This window comes from Heptranchias perlo, chromosome 18 (assembly GCF_035084215.1).
Source record: "Heptranchias perlo isolate sHepPer1 chromosome 18, sHepPer1.hap1, whole genome shotgun sequence".
NCBI lineage: Eukaryota > Metazoa > Chordata > Chondrichthyes > Hexanchiformes > Hexanchidae > Heptranchias > Heptranchias perlo.
Window position 1 is genome coordinate 50,284,937 of NC_090342.1, and position 19,497 is coordinate 50,304,433.

Genomic DNA, 19,497 nt, shown 5'->3' on the forward strand with positions numbered 1-19,497 from the left:
GAAAGGGAATCTGGGAAACAACTACGGCTATATTGGGCCATCATCTACTGAAAAAATAACACTCATGAACGACGCACGCCGTTATTAAGGTGCAAATCAGCCAGCAACTTGTGGTGAGGAAGAGGTACCCCGTGAATCATGAAATGACATCTTGCCCTTAATCTCCCCATGAGTTTCAAGAAGTTGCTGCATTTGCACATTAATTGCCCATTAAACTCACCTCAGAAAGTTAAGTCTGGTAACTAACAGCGTAAGTACCCTTTAATGACGTGGCAATTATTAATAACTGCCAATCAATCTCTTTTGTCCAGAAAGTGAACAATTAAAAGTGTGGAGTCTCATTCTTTCAGGTAGTAAATTGTTGGAGATTTGAGGGAGGGGAGACTGGGAGAGATGGTGGGTTTGATGGGGTAGGGGGGTGTTCAGCCGATCATGGCACTCGATTTTTTTGAGGGGCCAGGGGAAGCACTCCTGCTCCTCCTGGTCACAAGCAGTGCTATAAAAAGCACTTAACTGCTTGATCCGGCTGCTTCCATCTCCATTTTGCTGCTGGGTTTCCTGAGCCCTGGGAAATCCAGCCCGCAGCCGTTGAATTTAAATCAGGCTCCCAATTGCACTGCGACAAAGAGACACAGATACAAAGAGAGACACACAAAAAGGGAGAGAGCGAGAGACACAAACACAGAGGGAAACACACAAACACACAGTAAAGAGAGATAGACATGGAGATACAGGGAGGGAGAATAAGGGAGCAAACAAGACACACAGACACACACATATATATATATATAAATAAAAGAGAGAGAGAGAGAGAGATATACACGGAAAGACAGAGACACACAGAGAGACTGAGCGAGACAAAGAGGCACAAACACAGAAAGAGACACATAGAAAGAGAGATACACAGCGAGAGACAGACAGACACATATGCACAGAAAGAGACAGAGAGAGAGATAGACACATAGACGCAGAGAGTGAGAGCAGACAAAGATGGAGATACAGGAAGTGAGAAAAAAGGAAAGCAAACAAGAAACAGATACACATACATATGGTAAATTAGATTGTTCAGACTTAGGCAATCTGTTGATGTTGGGATTTTTTTTGCTCTCTGCCAAGTAATTCACACTAACAGCTGCTTTCCTTTTATTTTCCCATTCCCAGACCAAGGATACTGAAACACAGGTAGCATCCCTGCTATCAACTTGGCTGAGATCAACCAACTCAGCACAGACCTGGAATCAAACTTGTGTCCTTGTGGTCTGAATGGCTCAGTTACACCCGACTTTACCAACTGAACCATCAGGGGAGCTTTACCCTTGTGTGTTTTTGTTTAATGCAACATGTACAACCCTTATTTGTAAAAGCTGTAAAAGCTGACTCAGGTCATTAATGGAGTGATGTCAACCAGAACACATTACAAGCCACGCGACATAACCAAATGCATGATAGTGATGGAATAGTACATTTATCCTCCAGTGAAAACAGTTACTCCCTGCGACAGATCCAGGATTAAAAGGGGCGTCAAGACAACTTGAACTGAACCCTCGGGCCATTTCACACTTACCTGTACAGACAGTAGGCAGTTCCAAGTCAAGAGGACCATGCCCAGGCCAAACACCGCAGTTGCCATATTCCGCCCATCCCACAAAGACTCCACCAGCGGAATACTCCCCACTTGCCAGTCGTAGCAGAGAGTCATTGGTGCCAACAGTAGCCAGCCATTGAAGGTCAGCAGGTAGGAGTACGTGAGAAACCTGCAGCACAAACAGAAGAGAAAGAACTTGCATTTATATAGCGCCTTCCACGACCTCAGGATGACCCAAAGTACTTTACAGCCTGAAATACTTTTGAAGTGTAGTCACTGTTGTAATGTAGGAAACGCAGCAGCCAATTTGCACACAGCAAGCTCCCACAAACACCAATGTGATAATGACTAGATAATCCGTTTTAGTGACATTAACTGAGGAATAAATATTGGCCAGGACACTGGGGAGAACTCCCCTGCTCTTCTTCGGATTAGTGCTGTGGGATCTTTTACGTCCACCTGAGAGGGCAGACGGGGCCTCGATTTACGGTCTCATTCAAAAGACAGCACCTCTGAAAGTGCAGCACTCCCTCAGTACTGCACTGGAGTGTCAGCCTGGATTACGTGGTCAAGGGTCTGGATTGGGGCTCGAACCCACAACCGTCTGACTCAGAGACGCATCAACTAGATTTCAGCAACACCATTGGAGCGTGCGTAATTTCAACCCTGCAAACTTGGGACTTTATACAACAGCAGGAGAAGCAAAACTAACTGCTTAAAGCGGGGCCACCAAAGAATAAATTGAAGGCTCCTCAGCAGCTCAGTGAGTGACTGTGCAGACCTGAAAGCTCCAAGGCTTGATCGCTAGCCGATCTCGCCCAAGGCAGCGGTAGGGACACTACAGCTGGCCTTAGGTTAGGGAAGAGGAAGATCGGTCCAAGTTTGTGAGCACTATCCAGTGATCCCTGCCGTAAGTGCATAAGCGTGAACGTCGGATGGGGGGGGCGGGGGGGGGGGGAGGGAGGAAGAAACGTGACTGCAATGTCCCCGCAATCAAACCGCCTGCTGGGACTCGCCAACTAGGCTCACGCACAAAGATAGTCCTCTAGGGTGAGGGACTGGAGCATTAGAGCCCGTTGGAAGCGTCACCAGCAAGTCACCATCTTGAGGAGAGGAAGAGGAGTGGGGGGGGAGAAAATGGGTGGAAAGAGAATGGAGGGGGGCTGTGGGAACATTTGCAAAAAATAAGAATAAATTGACATTTTGTGGTAGATTTTTGTCTTTACCTTCTGGGGCGTTAAGCATCGCTGATGCAGAACGCAGATAGGAAAGCTGGGCGAGGAATATCTCACACCTGTGAAAACACCCTTCCATCTTCAAAAATAAGATTACCCAACGGCCTAGTGGGTAAATCCACCACGTGTTATAGCACGAGAACACAGAAGGTCAGAGGTCCCGAGTTGAACTCCCACTCTTGTGCGGAGATAGCCGATCTCAGTTAGGGCAGCAGATGGGGACCTAAAGGTTGGCGGTGGGAACCTCACAGGCAAAGACTTCCAACCCAACAGCCTAGGGCTGGATTTGAACTCAGAGCCCGGTGATGAAAGGACAACTCGCTACACCAAATAGTTCTCTGGTTTAATTTGAATTGTGTAAAGCTGACGCAAGAGGGAGAAGGAAAAGAACCTTGTACTTTTAAGCGTTGTTTTAAGAAAAGCTGAGGCCTTGTATGTGGCGGGACTTCCGACAGCATCTTACCTGGTGAGGAGGTAAGGGGAGAATGAAGCCGGGTTGTCCTGCTCTGAGAAGTTAGGCATGGAGCCCGCCATTATCCACACTCGGAAGAACAGGATGAGCATCACCTAGAAGGAGAGACAGAACTGATGGATGGTGCCAGCACATATCACACTGAGCGACACACTGTCAACAAGCACAACAGAAACAGCATGCATCATACTTTAGAAAGGTCGGCAAAGTAATGTAACTGTCAGTCGTAGCTCAGTAGTAACATTCTCGCCTACGAACCAGAAGGTCATGGGTTCAAGTCCCAGTCCGGGGACCTAAGCAACAAAATCTAGGCTGACACTTGAGTGCAGTACTGAGGGAGTAAAAGATCCCATGGCACTATCTCAAAGAAGAGCAGGGGAATTTTCCCTGGTGTCCTGGCCAATATTTGTCCCTCAACTAACACCTAAAAACAGATTATCTCGTCATTATCACATTGCTGTTCGTGGGACTTTGCTGGTGAAAATTAGCTGCTGCGTTTCCTACATTACAACAGTAACTACACTTCAAAAATACTTAATTGGCTGTAAAGCACTTTGGGATATCCTGAGGTTGTGAAAGGGGGATGGGAACCTTAGCGGGGAGTCAGAAGGGAGTAAAGTTAAGAGCAGCAAGAGAGGGGAAGACGCAGGGGAAATTTACAATACAAATAGTACAAACAGTTGTTCAAGAACAAGTGAAAGGGAAAAGCATAGAGCAGCAGAAAGAAAGTGTACTTTAGACACTACAGATAACTAGAAGGCGTAAGGCGATTAACCCAGCATCAAAGCTGAAGGTCAGGCTAGGGTGTGTGGCCCAACTAAGAGTTCTATATACAAATGCACAGAGTATAAGGAATAAATTAAATGAACTACAGGTTCAAATTCAAATTGGAGGGTATGACATGATAGCTATTACTGAGACTTGGCTGCAGGATGGTCAGGATTGGGAACTAAATATACCGGGTTATAAGGTCTACAGGAGAGATATGGAAGAGGGGGAGGAGTAGCCTTAGTGATTAGAGATGAAATCAATTCAATGATAAAGGAGGATATAACGAGAGGTAAGCAGCCAACAGAGACCTTATGGGTTGAATTGAGAAATAGGAAAGGATCTAAGACTATAGTGGGAGTTGTGTATAGGACCCCTGGCAGCAGCTCTGAAGTGCTAGAATTGTATAAATGCAGAGATTAGACATGCGTGTAACAAAGGCATAGTGGTCTTAATGGGGGACTTTAACCTTCACATAGATTGGGGAAAGCAGACTAGCAACTGTCAGAAAGGTAGTGAATTTCTTGAGTGTGTCCGGGATAGTTTGCTACAGCAGTATGTAAAAAGTTAAAAACAGTGGATGTCCAAAGGGACTTAGGGGTTCAGGTACATAGATCATTGAAGTGTCATGAACAGGTGCAGAAAATAATCAATAAGGCTAATGGAATGCTGGCCTTTATATCATGAGGACTGGAGTACAAGGGGGCAGAAGTTTTGCTGCAGCTATACAAAACCCTGGTTAGACCGCACCTGGAGTACTGTGAGCAGTTCTGGGCACCGCACCTTCGGAAGGACATATTGACCTTGGAGGGAGTACAGTGTAGGTTTACTAGAATGATACCCAGACTTCAAGGATTAAGTTACGAGGAGAGATTACACAAATTGGGGTTGTATTCTCTGGAGTTTCGAAGGTTAAGGGGTGATCTGATCGAAGTTTATAAGATATTAAGGGGAACGGATAGGGTGGATAGAGAGAAACTATTTCCGCTGGTTGGGGATTCTAGGACTAGGGGGCACAGTCTACAAATTAGAGCCAGACCTTTCAGGAGTGAGATTAGAAAACATTTCTACACACAAAGGGTGGTAGAAGTTTGGAACTCTCTTCCGCAAACGGCAATTGATACTAGCTCAATTGCTAAATTTAAATGTGAGATAGATAGCTTTTTGGCAACCAAAAGTATTAAGGGATATGGGCCAAAGGCAGTATATGGAGCTAGATCACAGATCAGCCATGATCTTATCAAATGGCGGAGCAGGCACGAGGGGCTGAATGGCCTACTCCTGTTCCTATGTTCCTATATATATGCAAACCTTTCTTCTTTTTGATCATTTAGGGGATTAATTCTATTTTAATTCACCTACACTCAACAGATTAATAAAACAATGCAGGCAGGAATTTAACACAATCGTGCTAACACTCCTTAAAGGGTCTATGTCATTTGGTATGATTGACTTTTCCCCACTATCATTTTGGTACTTTGTAAAATAACACTACGAGGACGGTACTCTAGGACCGATACCACAATATTGGGGGAAGGTGGCCCTAAGGTCGGTGCCCCAGCGCTGGCAGAGCAGGGTGCTGGCTTTGCCAGATGGCAGTGGGTGGGCAGGGAATGTAACCTCGCCATCTCTCCACTGTCTGGGTGACCAACAGGTTCCTGTCTCCTCATTCAGATTCCACAGTGACTCTCTCCATTCGGCCTAATCTCTCCACGCTCTCCTCATGTCCTCAACCTCTTGGTGTCGTGGCTACAGTTGATTGTCATCTATGTCCAGGTTACCTCTTAACAGTGGTCCCTCATCTAATTGAGATCTGGTGCTGCAGAGGTCACATGGGCTTTGACCAAACCCCTTGACCTTTTTTTAAAAAAGAAATTGAAGTAAAACAGAACAGAATGACAAAACAATCGCTCACCCCGATAATTTTTTATGAGCTTCAATGATTTTATACTGTTTTACTTTGAGTGAAATCAAAAAAAAAGATAAAATCTGTATAACTAAACCCAAACGATACAGCAAAATCTAACTCGCGTCTGCCTTCTGTTTAAGAATGGAAGCTGGTTACTGAACAGCATGGGAGCTAAGAGGTGCCTGTTTTGAACCGGCAAGCTGTGCACCAAGTGAGGAGCAGAGGAAACAAAGGGAATTTTTTGCAGGACCCAATTAAAGTTCATTAGCATCATATTCGGGGATCTAATGAAACCTGCACACACCCTGAGTGTGGGCCTCCAAAATTTACCAATGGCAGAATCGGGAGCACAGAGATGATTCCGTGAGACATGTGCGCTGAACATACGGGACGGCTCTCAGATGCACCATTGGGAATTTGGCCCTTGTACAAACATTACTGCAAAATCTTAGCTCTTGGATACTCACCAGAATGCACAATAGCTCTCCATCTAGCAGTGGCTCAGCGGTAGCACTCTCGCCTCTGAGTCATAAGATCGTGGGTTCATAGTCCCGCTCCAGAGACTTCAGCACATTATTTAGGCTGAAATTTCAATGCAGTACTGAACGAGTGCTGCATTGTCAGAGGTGACGTCTTTCGGATGAAACATTAAACCGAGGTCCCATCTGCCCTCGTCAGTGGACGTAAAAGATCTCATGGCACTATTCTAAGAAGAGCAGGGGAGTTCTCCCCGGTGTCCTGGCCAATATTCAATCCTCAACCAATATCACTAAAACAGATGATCTGGTCATTTATTTCATTACTGTTTATGGGACCTTGCTGTGCCCAAATTGGCTGCCACGTTTCCTACATTACAACAGTGGCTGTACTTAATTGGCTGAAAAGCGCTTTGGGATGTTCTGAGATTGTGAAACTTGCTAAATAAATACAAGTCTTTCTTTCATTCTGGTCTGCCACGTTTCTCAAAAGATCTGCTGTGCTTCGATGAAGATTACATTTGACTAAGGACACAGAAGAAGGCTCATGGTTTACATTTCTGCATGGATTCCTGGCAGACTGAGATGAAACTGAATCCATTGAGCAGAAATGATGAATTCCACGTGCAGGCTGAAGAAGAGCTCTCACAGATTCACCTGCTGTCTGCTCAATCATTCGTGTGCCACTGGAAGCTTTAATTACATCAAGAAGAAAGGACGGTCACAGATTCAATCCTGGGCTTATGTCGAGCTGGTGAGTCTCACCTGGCAGCAGTTAGGGGCATGATAATTGGCCTCAGTGCCCTGAGTTAGGAAGGGGAAAATCATCTTCATCGCTTTACAGTGACGCGCCTGTTGAAGGTTTGCACAGGTGGACATTGGGCGAGGTTAGAGTTGGGTGGGCTTGGCCATTATGCCCCCATGATTAAAGTAGCTCGCTGTCTAAGCCACGGGGGGGGGAGGGGGTTAATTAACTTCAATGCCTGGGAATGTCCGCCCTTTATAAAACCCACCCTATCTTCGTTCTATTAGAAATTACCCCCTGAATTTATACCCCCGTGGTTAAGTGTCCCAATGATGCTCACTGTCTAGGCTGTGAGGAGCTGTAAGAACGAGGATGCGGCCTCCTTAAACAGTTTGCTCCAATTTGTTCTGTAGCAAGTTTAATTCTTGTGTGGCACAGCATCTTGCCTGTGTCCCTCTGTTTCCATATTATTTTGTTTGTAAATAAATTCGGACAGTAATTTAGCCTTCACGCGGTGGTTTACCAGTGTGCCATTTTCCGTTGATTCCATCATGGCACTAGTAAGGAAGTAGGAATGTGGTGCTTCATGGTGATGGAGTATTCCACTTTTCGGGAAGGGAGGAAAAGAGGAGACAGAAAACAATCACTGATAGGACGTGTGCTTGCTTCCAATCCTCCCGATGGCTGAGTTGGTAAAGGCAGTGAGGAGCTCAGCCATATAGACCAGGTTCCATCCATGGTCTGTGCTGAGTTACAGGCACTAAAAATGGCCTTGGTGCCTTGAATGGGGAATGGAAGTGGGAGGGGGACAGGGAGATCAGCAAGGTGCCAATGTTCATTCACTACTGAAAGACCCCTAACTTGAAATAGAGGTCGGGTATGAGGCCCGGACCTGAAGCCCCCAAGATGAAACAGCTTGCAGACGTTCTGTGGGCTGACATATGAGAAGTGGCCACTTGGTAAGGAATTGAATGGTGCAGCCAACATCATCCCACCTTCCTGATGCACAGAAGTGGGAAACGAGGCAAAATGAGGGGGGAAATTAGAAAAGTAAGAGAGCCAGCTTTGGTGGATTTAGGCCCGAGTCAAGAACGACCAGGAGTGGATAGTGGTACAGCGGCACACTGGATACAGCTCCATGTCCATGATTCAGCAGGGAGCAAGTTTCATCTGTGCTGTGATAGAGAGGTGCTGACAGGAGCCTGATAGAACGTGGCACAGGGAAATCCTTGGGTAGATGGAATGGGTACAAGCATTACAAAATGCCTTTGACAAGCAATTTACTTCTTGATAGTAGAAGGAAGATTTAGTTCAGTGTAAATGTGCTGCGACTTTATGGACATCGAAAGTATCAGAAGGGATTGTTTGTGATTTTAATGACCTGCCATTATAAATTGGAGAGAGGAGCAAGAGGGCAACAGTGTTTTATTTGCAAGATGAACATATATACGCCACCTTGAGTGTACAAGTTCTACAATGGGCACCCCATTGTAGAAAGGATATTAGGATCAATTGAAATTTTCAAGACTGAGATGGATAGATTTTTGTTGGGTAAGGGCATTAAGGGATATGGAGCAAAGGCGGGTAAATGGAGTTGAGGTACAGATCAGCCGTGATCTAACTGAATGGGGGGGGAACAGGCTCGAGGGGCTGAATGGCCTACTCCTATTTTTATGTCATGTAAAAGATGCAATGCAGATTCACTAGGATGATACGAGGGATGAGAGGCCATAGTTAAGAGAGACTTAGAAAACTAGGACTATATGAGCAGGTCAGGTTAAGGGCAGGTAGCTCCAGTGTGGAGCCAGTACAGATGCGAAGAGCTGATTAGCCTCTTTCAAAAAGAAAATTTCTGTCATTCCACAGAAATCATAACCAAAACCAAATTTCTCCTGGGAAATTTGCCCATTAATTCTCCTTCCCTTTCCCGTTTCAAATTTAAACTGTTATTATTTCAGTTTAAATAAACACACGCAAAAAAAATCCTCATGAGGTGAAGAGGTCAAAGGTTTGTCTAATTTAATTTGCTGTCATGTATTTAGTCCATGCTGTATTTTCTCTAATACTTACATACACAGTTACAAAAACAGCCCTCTTCAGGTATGGCGCTGCGATTTTTAGGAGTCCTTTAATCCTGTCAGCAGATAGGTTTCTGAAATGGGGAAACAAGAAAGCTTTTAATAAAAACCAGTCTGAGGGGGAAAGGTTGACAAAACAGAGACATTCAGTCACTTAAGTCAGGAATCTCTTTTGACAGGAGTTAAACCTGGATTCCAGGGCTCCGCATGAGGCATCTTTCCAAACCAATTTGCGTGTAACTGAGCGCTACAGATCAGACAGCCCCAGGTTTGGTTCCTGGTCGGTGCTCAGTCAGCTGATTTCAACCTGGACCACACTCAGAGGCCTGCCTCAGCTGGGTGGCCCCGGGTTCGGGAGGGGAAAGTCAGCCAGGGTTCCGGTTCCTGATTGCTATCTAGCCCCACTCTGCTGCCCACAGCTAAGGACAAGTCCAGGCTTTGATGCCCCTCTATGTAGAATAGCCTGTTGACACTGCCTAGGTTTACAAATGGAAAATGGGTGAGGTATCGGAGGACAATGAGATCCCGTGGACCTGTACCCTAACAGGAGATATTAGACAGCGAGGGGCCTCTATGGACCTGTACCCTAACAGGAGATATCAGACAGTGATGGGCCTCCATGGACCTGTACCCTAACAGGAGATATCAGACAGTGATGGGCCTCCATGGACCTGTACCCTAACAGGAGATATCAGACAGTGATGGGTCTCCATGGACCTGTACCCTAACAGAAGATATCAGACAGTGATAGGCCTCTGTGGACCTGTACCCTAACAGGAGATATCAGCCAGTGATGGGTCTCCATGGACCTGTAGCCTAACAGGAGATATCAGACAGTGATAAGCCTCTATGGACCTGTACCCTAACAGGAGATATCAGACAGTGATGGATCTCCATGGACCTGTACCCTAACAGGAGATATCAGACAGTGATGGGCCTCTATGGACCTGTACCCTAACAGGAGATATCAGACAGTGATGGGCCTCTATGGACCTGTACCCTAACAGGAGATATCAGACAGTGATGGGCCTCTATGGACCTGTACCCTAACAGGAGATATCAGACAGTGATGGGCCTCTATGGACCTGTACCCTAACAGGAGATATCGGACAGTGATGGGCCTCTATGGACCTGTACCCTAACAGGAGATATCAGACAGTGATGGGCCTCTATGGACCTGTACCCTAACAGGAGATATCGGACAGTGATGGGCCTCTATGGACCTGTACCCTAACAGTACAGTATCGGATAGTGATGGGCCTCCATGGACTTGTACCCTGTGGACCCATACCCTAGCAGGAGAGTATCAGACAGTGATGGGCACCCCATGACTACCCTAGCATTAAACAATCAGACAGTGATGGGCACCCCTGAACCTGTGCTGGTTGACCTGTACCTAACAGGAGAGTATTAGATGGTGATGGATTTGCACTCCAGCAAGACTCAAATGTTTTCAGAAGAGGAGTGGGGGGAGAAAAGAAATGGGAAAAAAGTTTCCCAAGAAAAACAATTTCTGGAGCTCTGCAAGATGAATTCAGTTAAATTTTTAAAATAGACAGCGCCTTGGGGAAACCCACATCAAAGGTATCTTGACAGCGTTCCCATCACAATGAATCATTTCCTTCAACCAAAGGGTTTCAGCATCAGATTATATTGTTGCAAAACATGTAAACTGGAATTTGAAAAAGATATAATAACATAGCGTGCACCGAAGTTACCGCATCAGATTGGGATTCAGTCAGTTTTCCCCTCTCCTCTCCTGAAGATGCTGGCTTTTGCTGGCGTGCAGCCAGTTTCCCTCTGGCACGTTGCCAAACTGTCCATTTGTCGTGCTGATGCCGAGACGGGGAGTGTCAACAGGCTGCTCAACTGCAGGAGGAATCACAGTCAAGCCCGATCCTGTTCGACGGCTACCTGAGCACACTCTCCAGCAGGGCTCAGTGGAAAGCAGCAAGTCCATTTTCCCTCCCTTACCCAGCAGCTCTGAGGTCAACAGTAGCACTCTTTCTGCAACCCAAGCGGCAATCAGCTAATTCAACACAGACTTGGTTCAACTGCCTTTACCAACATAGCCATTAGGGAGCTTAACCTCATGCGGATTTTTATGGTAAAATATATATAATCTTTTCTGGCAATTTTGGTTTAAACAGTGTAACTGGGCTGAATCAACGCTACTCAATTCAGTTATTTATCTAGAATGCTTCCACTGTTACACCATTTCATCTGTTTCTTTGTTAATTTATCTACCTCAGTTTGTCGAGCTCAATCATCCTCCAAAGCCGTTGCCATGACAATGACATCATCAGCAATCACTATTTAAACATGTCGTGATCCAGGTCTGGATGACTACTTTTGTTTTCAAAGACCACAGGCCGATTCCAAGAATCAGTCATCACCTCTGCTCTCTTGTTTGGTCTCAGATCTATGGCCAAGTCACATGACCTCCCATGTCTTTCACTGTACTCTCCCATTCCCTCACCATGCCTTATCTCATCGGTGTTAGCTGTGGTTCCCCTCCAGAAACTTGAGCACAAAATCTAGGCTGACCCTCCCTCAGTGCTGCACCATTCGAGGTGCCATCTTTCGGATGAGATGTTAAACCGAGGCCCCGTCTGCCCTCTCAGGTGGACGTAAAAGATCCCAAGGTACTATTTCGATGAAGAGCAGGGGAGTTCTACTGTGTCCTGGCAACATTTATCCCTTAGCCAACATCACTAAAAAACAGATTATCTGGTCATTATCACATTGCTGTTTGAGGGACCTTGCTGTGCACAAATTGGTCACCATGTTTCCTACATTACAACAGTGACTACACTGCAAAAGCACTTAATTGGATGCATAGCACTTTGGGACATCCTGAGGTTGTGAAAGGTGTTATATAAATGGAAGTTCTCTGTTCTTTTTTTCCTTGCCGCTGTTTAGTTTCCTTCTCTACCTTGCTAGGGAATCAGACTGATGCCATGGGAATTGGGGTTCACCCAGACTTCAGTGGCACAGGAAAAGCTCATTATGCACTACAGGTACCAATGAGTTTAAGGCTCCGATTCGATCTCAAGACGCTGCCAGCATTCACATATTGCCTGAGTTTCAGTGTCAGAACCAAACAATATAAACAAACCTTTCTGACTGAATTATAATCATGTCCTTTTTATACTACAGGGCTGCCTCCAAAGGCAAGGACATTACCAGTGACAATCCTGCTCCAGTGTCATCAGCACCAAAGACACTAGAAGCCCCCACAAGGAAGAGATTCATTGGGTGCCTCTAATAGAGGGACACCAGAGCTAAATGGCTAATAGAAAGTGAGACGAAAGCTAAACAACCAATAGAAAGTGACAACTGAGTTAAATGACAAATAGAAAGTGACATGAGAGTTAAATGGCCAATAGAAAATGACAGCAGAGTTAAATGACCAATAGTAAGTGACAGCAGAGTTAAATAGCCAATAGAAAATAACAGCAGAGTGAAATGACCGATAGAAAGTGACAGCAGAGTTAAATGACCAATATTAAGTGATAGTGTTAAATGACCAATAGAAAGTGATAGCAGTGTTAAATGACCAATAGAAAATGACAGCAGAGTTAAATGACCAATAGTAAGTGATAGCAGTGTTAAATAACCAATAGAAAGTGGCAGCAGAGTTAAATGACCAATAGTAAGTGATAGTGTTAAATGACCAATAGTAAGTGATAGCAGTGTTAAATGACCAATAGAAAATGACAGCAGAGTTAAATGACCAATAGTAAGTGATAGCAGTGTTAAATGACCAATAGAAAGTGGCAGCAGAGTTAAATGACCAATAGTAAGTGATAGCAGTGTTAAATAACCAATAGAAAGTGGCACGAAAGCTAAATGGCCAATAGAAAGTGACATTGGTGTTAAATGGCTCCCATTGGTGACGTTATCAAGAACGCCAACTCCAATCAGGGTGCAGTGGGCTGACTTACTTATCTGTACAAACTGGCAATATGCTTTGGCCACTGCTGCCTTCTACAAACCTTCCCCTGACATTGTGAACAAAAAATATAGAAAGAGAAATGGGGATTCAGCATATCCGACTCCTCCAGCTTCTTTAGATTTGTGGTTGGGATCAGATCAGCCATGATCTTATTGAATGGCGGAGCAGGCTCGAGGGGCCGATTGGCCTACTCCTGCTCCTATTTCTTATGTTCTTATGTTCTTATGTTCTAAAACATAGATGCCAATATGTCAGGAAGGGAGAAGAGTGACCCAAAAGCAGAAGCAACAGGGAGTAACATAGCAACAATCATTAAGGTACACTTGGGACCTTAGAAACTGGGACCCTCCGGTATGTATCGGCAAACGTACCAACTGGGCTATTGGGGCAACTGGGAAAGGCTCTACAGGTCAAAATTCAAGAAAATTTGAGAGACGATCGTGACTGTGCTACTGCCATTCATTACAACTAATGAATACCAGCTTACCAAAAGCATCTGCCATTAACAGTCGCCCTCCTTTAAAAGACATAGAGCGACAAAAGCTGCGAGACTGCTTTCCGATCATTAAACTCTGGTAGACAGGAACAAGGTGTGGACCATCAAAGCTATTCTTAGCAGAACGTGCCACCAACACTATTAAAGAGAAGCACGCTCTGGTAATTGAGGAAGTAACTCCCACTGCCTGGAATACCTCTGGGAATCTGATACTGATGCTCTGCCTTCCACTCACTCCAGTCGGAAATACGGTGCTCTTATCTGAATTATCGTCGCAGAGCATTCCATCAGTAATTTCATTCCATTTGCACTGTATAAACCTGCCTGCACTCTTACATTACCAATTAATTGTGTGGTACTGAGGGAGCGCTGGCTTGTCAGATGGGATGTTAGATTGAGGCCCCATCTATCTGTTCTAGTTGTTACCATGGACATTAAAGATCCCATTGCACTACTTCAAGAGCAAAAGTTATCCCGAAGTTCTGGCCCACTTTCTTCCCTCAATCAAGACTATTAAACACAGATTAACCTGGTGCACAATAGGTGCCACCTCTTCCCACAGATGTATACGAAGCACCTCAACCTGTTTTTGGAGGGATGTGGTAATAGATGGTCGATAAATGAATGTGTCTCTCTCTCTCTCACATAATAAGGATAGCAGGAATGGTTCCTGCTCCATGTTGACTACGTCGAGATGTCACCAGTGCGCTAAAGCCACACACAGCAGACAGTCCACCGCAGTTTGCAAACCACTTTTACTGAGGCGTGTCAGACTTTGCTCAGTTGGTAGCACTCTCTCCTCTGAGTCAGAAGATTGTGGATTCAAGTCCAGAGACGTGAGCACATAATCTAGGCTGACACTTTAGTGCGGTACTGAGGGAGTGCAGCACTGTTGGAGGTGCCGTCTTTTGGATGAGACGGTAAACCGAGGCCCCGTCTGCGCTCTCAGGTGGGCGTAAAAGATCCCACGGCACCATTCGAAGAAGAACAGGAGAGTTCTCCCTGCTGCTGGCCAACATTTATCCCTCAACCAACATCACTAAAAAACAGGCTATCTGGTCATTTATTTCATTGCTGTTTGTGGGAGCTTGCTGTGCACAAATTGGCTGCTGCGTTTCCCTACATTACAACAGTGACCACACTTCAAAATTACATCATTGGCCGTGAAGCGCTTTTGGACGTCCAGTGAAAGGCACTACATAAATACAAGTCTTTCTTTTCTTTTCTGTCCTGTCACATGGGAAACCCCAACATTTGCTCCTTCCTCAGCCCTACCAAACCCTGTGACTCTCCCCCCCCTCCCACCAATGCTGCCAAATCCTAGGGTAGTCTCCTACGAAGCACTCAAATTCCTAACATCTCCCTCCCCTGCGCTGCTGCCGACTCTGAGACCTCCCCCCTCCCCAGTGCTGCCAAAGCCCAATATCTCCACCACCGCCACCACACCCTCCCCCCACCTCCACCCCCGCCCGGAAATACTGTCTCATGGTGAGCAACGCCATAGAGATCTGCTCGTATGTAAAAGAAGGGTTTGAGTTTGTTGCACTTGAGATGTTACATTTTCAAAAAACTGACAGAACTATTCATCTATATCTGTGTATGTTATTAAATGGTACAACTAGCGTACGTTTCCTGACTAACACACTTCAGAGAAAAGTAGAAACAAAGATGCTGTCTAGAAACACAAAATACCAGAGCCAGATTGTCTGCAGTCACTCACGTGATATCTGAAGGAACTCACGCAGCACTTACTTAACGGCAATCAGACTTTACAACCTTAAAAGGACACCCAGCTACACTGCACGATGTTCTCGACCTCATAGAACAGCAAATCCTGTGACTTACCACGAACAGTAAACTAAGTTACAAGATAACAATATTAACAATTATTAACAAGCGCAACGATTGCTGCTGCAGAACCCTGTGCAATTGTGGCATCTCAGCGGGCGTGCCAGTCTGGGGATGGACAGTGCCAGTCTGGGGATGGACAGTGCCAGTCTGGGGATGGACAGTGCCAGTCTGGGGACCAGGTGCCAGTCCAGGAATGGAAGCGAGGCCGGTCTAGCCTTGTGGGAAGCCATTCTGGGAACAATGAGAACACAGAAATATTTTGCGTTCCACCTTTCCAGTTGAAGTTGAGTGGCAGAAATCCATTAAACGAACAAGACGAGGCAAATCTGTTTGACAAATTCATACTCCACCCCTCCCCCCAAAAAGCAAGAGAAATATTCAAAGTCTTGTGAAAAGCATTCAATAGTCTTATGTTGTGTCCGACCCATCTGACAGTCATCATTTTACACTGCAATTTAAAAACCACCAGATACAATTCTCGGTCCTCAAAGGATTTCAGTAATTAAGCCAAGCTCACACCTGGATGAAGCAAATGATTTAATTAGACTTCTTGCATAGTTGGCATGCAATGGGATGTTCTGAGACTATGGTCTGGCCAGTAACCTTTGGAATTGCATAAAGAAATTCAGCCACAAGCAGCATGCGGGCAGATTAAGAGTCTAAACCCCGAGCAACAATAGAGTAGCTAGTCTATAGAAAAGTGCTTTTCAGTTCCCCAGCACAACACAATTACTTGGTAATGTAAGAAATTGCAAGCACTGCTGGAACACTGTGACAGCAGACTCGCTACTTAACCTATACACAAAAACTTTTAAATCTCAGATCAACTCCCGTAAAGCAGACAGTTTTAACATAGCCTAGGGCACCAATCTACGGTCTAGCATGGAGTGCACTGCTATCATTAATATTTCGGTATAAAGCTCACGGTTCTGTACTGCAAAAATCTCCTGTGTGCCACCGCTAAATCATTGTCACATGTAGCATGAACCGGTTTCCACGGTACCTGCTGAAGCCATGCAGGTACATCAAGTCCATCTGCCGCATAGTGCAAGGACACATAGATGGATATGTAGAAACTGGGACTGCAATCACGGACTGTGCAAAGTGGATATTGGACCCACCTTGCCTGTGTTGGCTCTCTGCAACAACTATCCACTTAGTCCCATTGCCCTTCCCTTTTAAATCTTTCCTTTTCAAATGTGTGTGTCCTGGACAACACTTATCTCTCAATTAACATCAGTAAAAAACAGATGATTTGGTCATTTGTTTCATTGCTGTTTGTGGGACCTTGCTGTGTGCAATTTCCCTACATGACAACAGTGACTACACTTCAAAAGTACTTAATTGGCTGTGAAGCACTGTGGGACATCCTGAGGTCGTGAACACGCTATATAAATGCAAGTTATATAGCGTAACTGTATCTTCTTTATATGATACTTGACTAGGCACTGACAAAAGGAATGGGCAACACTGTCTCACCCATAACTGCAAGTTGCCCAAGTATCAACGGCAGCCGAATCAGGTAGAGAAACAGGGTGAGTGCACCCAATTGTATGACAGTAGGCAATGCCATCTGGAGAGGGTAATCGGGAGAAGGTAAATAGCGTCTGGGACATTGTGAAGGGACGTGGGCAGCTGTAGTCTCCAGAGCAGTGGAGTCCTGAGCTTTGATGCATCAGAAAACAGAACCAGGGAAGGACACAAATAGCCATCAATTGTTTAGCAAACTTTACCATGGTATTTATACCTAGGACTAACAGCAGTAAGTTGAAGGGATGATTATTTTCACACACATACAGTGCATAATAAAACAACGCAAGAGAATGGGCAAATGAAGGGGGGAAATGTCTGGGTGACCAGCTCCTCTGAACCTGTGCCAGTGGTTCCGATGGATTCCCAGGCACCCTACAAACAGCAGAAAATTCTCCCGTGTCCTGGCCAACATTCCTCCCTCACCCAACACCCTCAAAACCAATTAAGTGGTTATTTATTTCATTTGCTGTTTGTGGGACCGTGCGCAAATTGGCTGCCGAGTTTGCCTCTATAACAGCAGTGACTGTGAAGTGCTTTGGGACGTGCTGAGGACACGAAAGGCGTTACACAAATACAACTCTTTCTTTGTAGGAGTGCTACAATTGACGTCAGGGTTAGGGAGGGCGTTAAAAACCAGCTGGTATTCCTGAACACTATCCAGTGGCCCCTGCTGCCGTGTGGATTCTGGGTCAGGTCAGGATCAGGCTGGACTGCGATACCCCCTGTGGTTGAACAGCTCGCCGACACGCGCAGTCAAAACTCAAGCATGATGCATAGCCGCTTGGGCAAGACACTGAAGGGCATCTGCCACCTACCTGTATGACCATACGCCCAAACAAAGAGCCCGTACCTTCAGGAGATCCTCAACCGATCTCGAGATTGAAATTCCAGCAGCGTTAGGTGAACGCATCCACCTGTTCATCAGTGCACCCAGGGGCAGACTGCTTAATTAATTAACGCTGTTTAAAACTTCTTATCCTGAAGATTTAGTCATTAGCTCCTAAATGTTTTTGCCTGTGGCAACTCACTCAGTTTATTTGCACTGGAAGATTACACATAACATTGCACGGAATCTAAATGCAGTCAGGTAATAGAATGCAATTGAGCCAAAAATTAATGGAGGTTTTGTGATGGAAAAATTAAACTATTTATAATTATATTGTTGTACCACTTATACTGTACTGTATTGCTGCTGTGTCGACACATCATGAAGAGTTTCTGTGCATTCTGTTCGCTGGACTCTTACTTTTCTTTGTCCCTTCTCTCACCAATTTCTTCCCTCCAAAAAGTCCCTCAATTGGACTGAGCTCCATGGGCCCTAGTTGTCACCATGGAAACCTTACCCAGGCAAGCTCCGTCAGTGAGCGTCGGGAGGCTGATCAACTACTGAGGGGGCATCACACCATGCCTGAACCCATTCCCATCAGTGCTTCCCTCCAGCAGCGGACGGTGGATAGTGATTAATGATGGGAACTGTGACCAGTTTCTCCCTCCCTCACCCAGCAGTGCTGCGGCCAAATGTAGGGCCCGAGCCCTGCCTTTGCCGAGATCAGCATAACTGAGCCTAGACTGGGAATTGAACTCGTGACCTTCCCGGCCTCTGACTGCTCACTGGGTAAACACGCTGAGTCATTCTGGAAACCTACATAACGCTGTCCTTTCCCACAATAAACTGTTGCTTTAATGCCAGATAAAGAAAGATTTGCATTTCTATAGTGCCTTTCATGATCTCAGGATGTCCCACAGCGCTTTACAGCCAATGAAGTACTTTTGAAGTGCAGTCACTGTTGTAATGTAGGCAAACATGGCAGCCAATTTGCACACAGCAAACTCCCACAAACGATAATGACCAGATAATCTGTTTTAGGGATGTTGGTTGAAGGATAAATATTGGTCAGGACAACGGGGAGAACTCCCCTGCTTTTCTTCAAAATGGGATCTTTTACATCCATCCGAGAGGGCAGACAGGGTCTCAATTTAACGTCTCATCCGAAAGACAGCACCTCCGACAGTGCAGCACTCCCTCAGTACTGCACTGGAGTGTCAGCCTGGATTTTATGCTCAAATTTCTGGAGTGGGACTTGGACTCACGACATTCTGACTCAGAGGAGAGAGTGCTACCACTGAGCTACGGCTAGATAGAGGGGTATTGTGGCATTCTGTTGCAAGGGCTACTCCAGAATTCTGACAATGTGCTTGGCAGGAAACTAAATGGAAATTTTTTAGAAGCAGACTACCCCCACCTCCCACCCCCACCCCTACCCCCCGGATCCTGATGTTGCAATAGCAATGATTGGAGATGTCAACTCCATCTGATGGTAATACTCCAACTTTACTGGAGTTTCGCCCCAGGGACGTAAAGACGGCCCATTTGTTCCAGCAATACCACTG

At 45.6% G+C, this 19,497-nt stretch overlaps 1 protein-coding gene across 1 annotated transcript in view; it reads right to left on the reverse strand.

Annotated features, from left to right (window-relative positions):
• Positions 1–19,497, reverse strand: part of tmtc1 (transmembrane O-mannosyltransferase targeting cadherins 1) — a 152,663-nt gene that overhangs the window by 80,289 nt on the left and 52,877 nt on the right. Inside the window, exons 5-7 of the mRNA XM_067999888.1 lie at positions 9,261–9,342; positions 3,284–3,387; positions 1,565–1,754 (exon numbers count right to left, since the gene is read on the reverse strand). Of these exons, the coding sequence (XP_067855989.1) occupies positions 1,565–1,754; positions 3,284–3,387; positions 9,261–9,342 (376 nt within the window). The remainder of the gene's footprint in view (positions 1–1,564; positions 1,755–3,283; positions 3,388–9,260; positions 9,343–19,497) is intronic.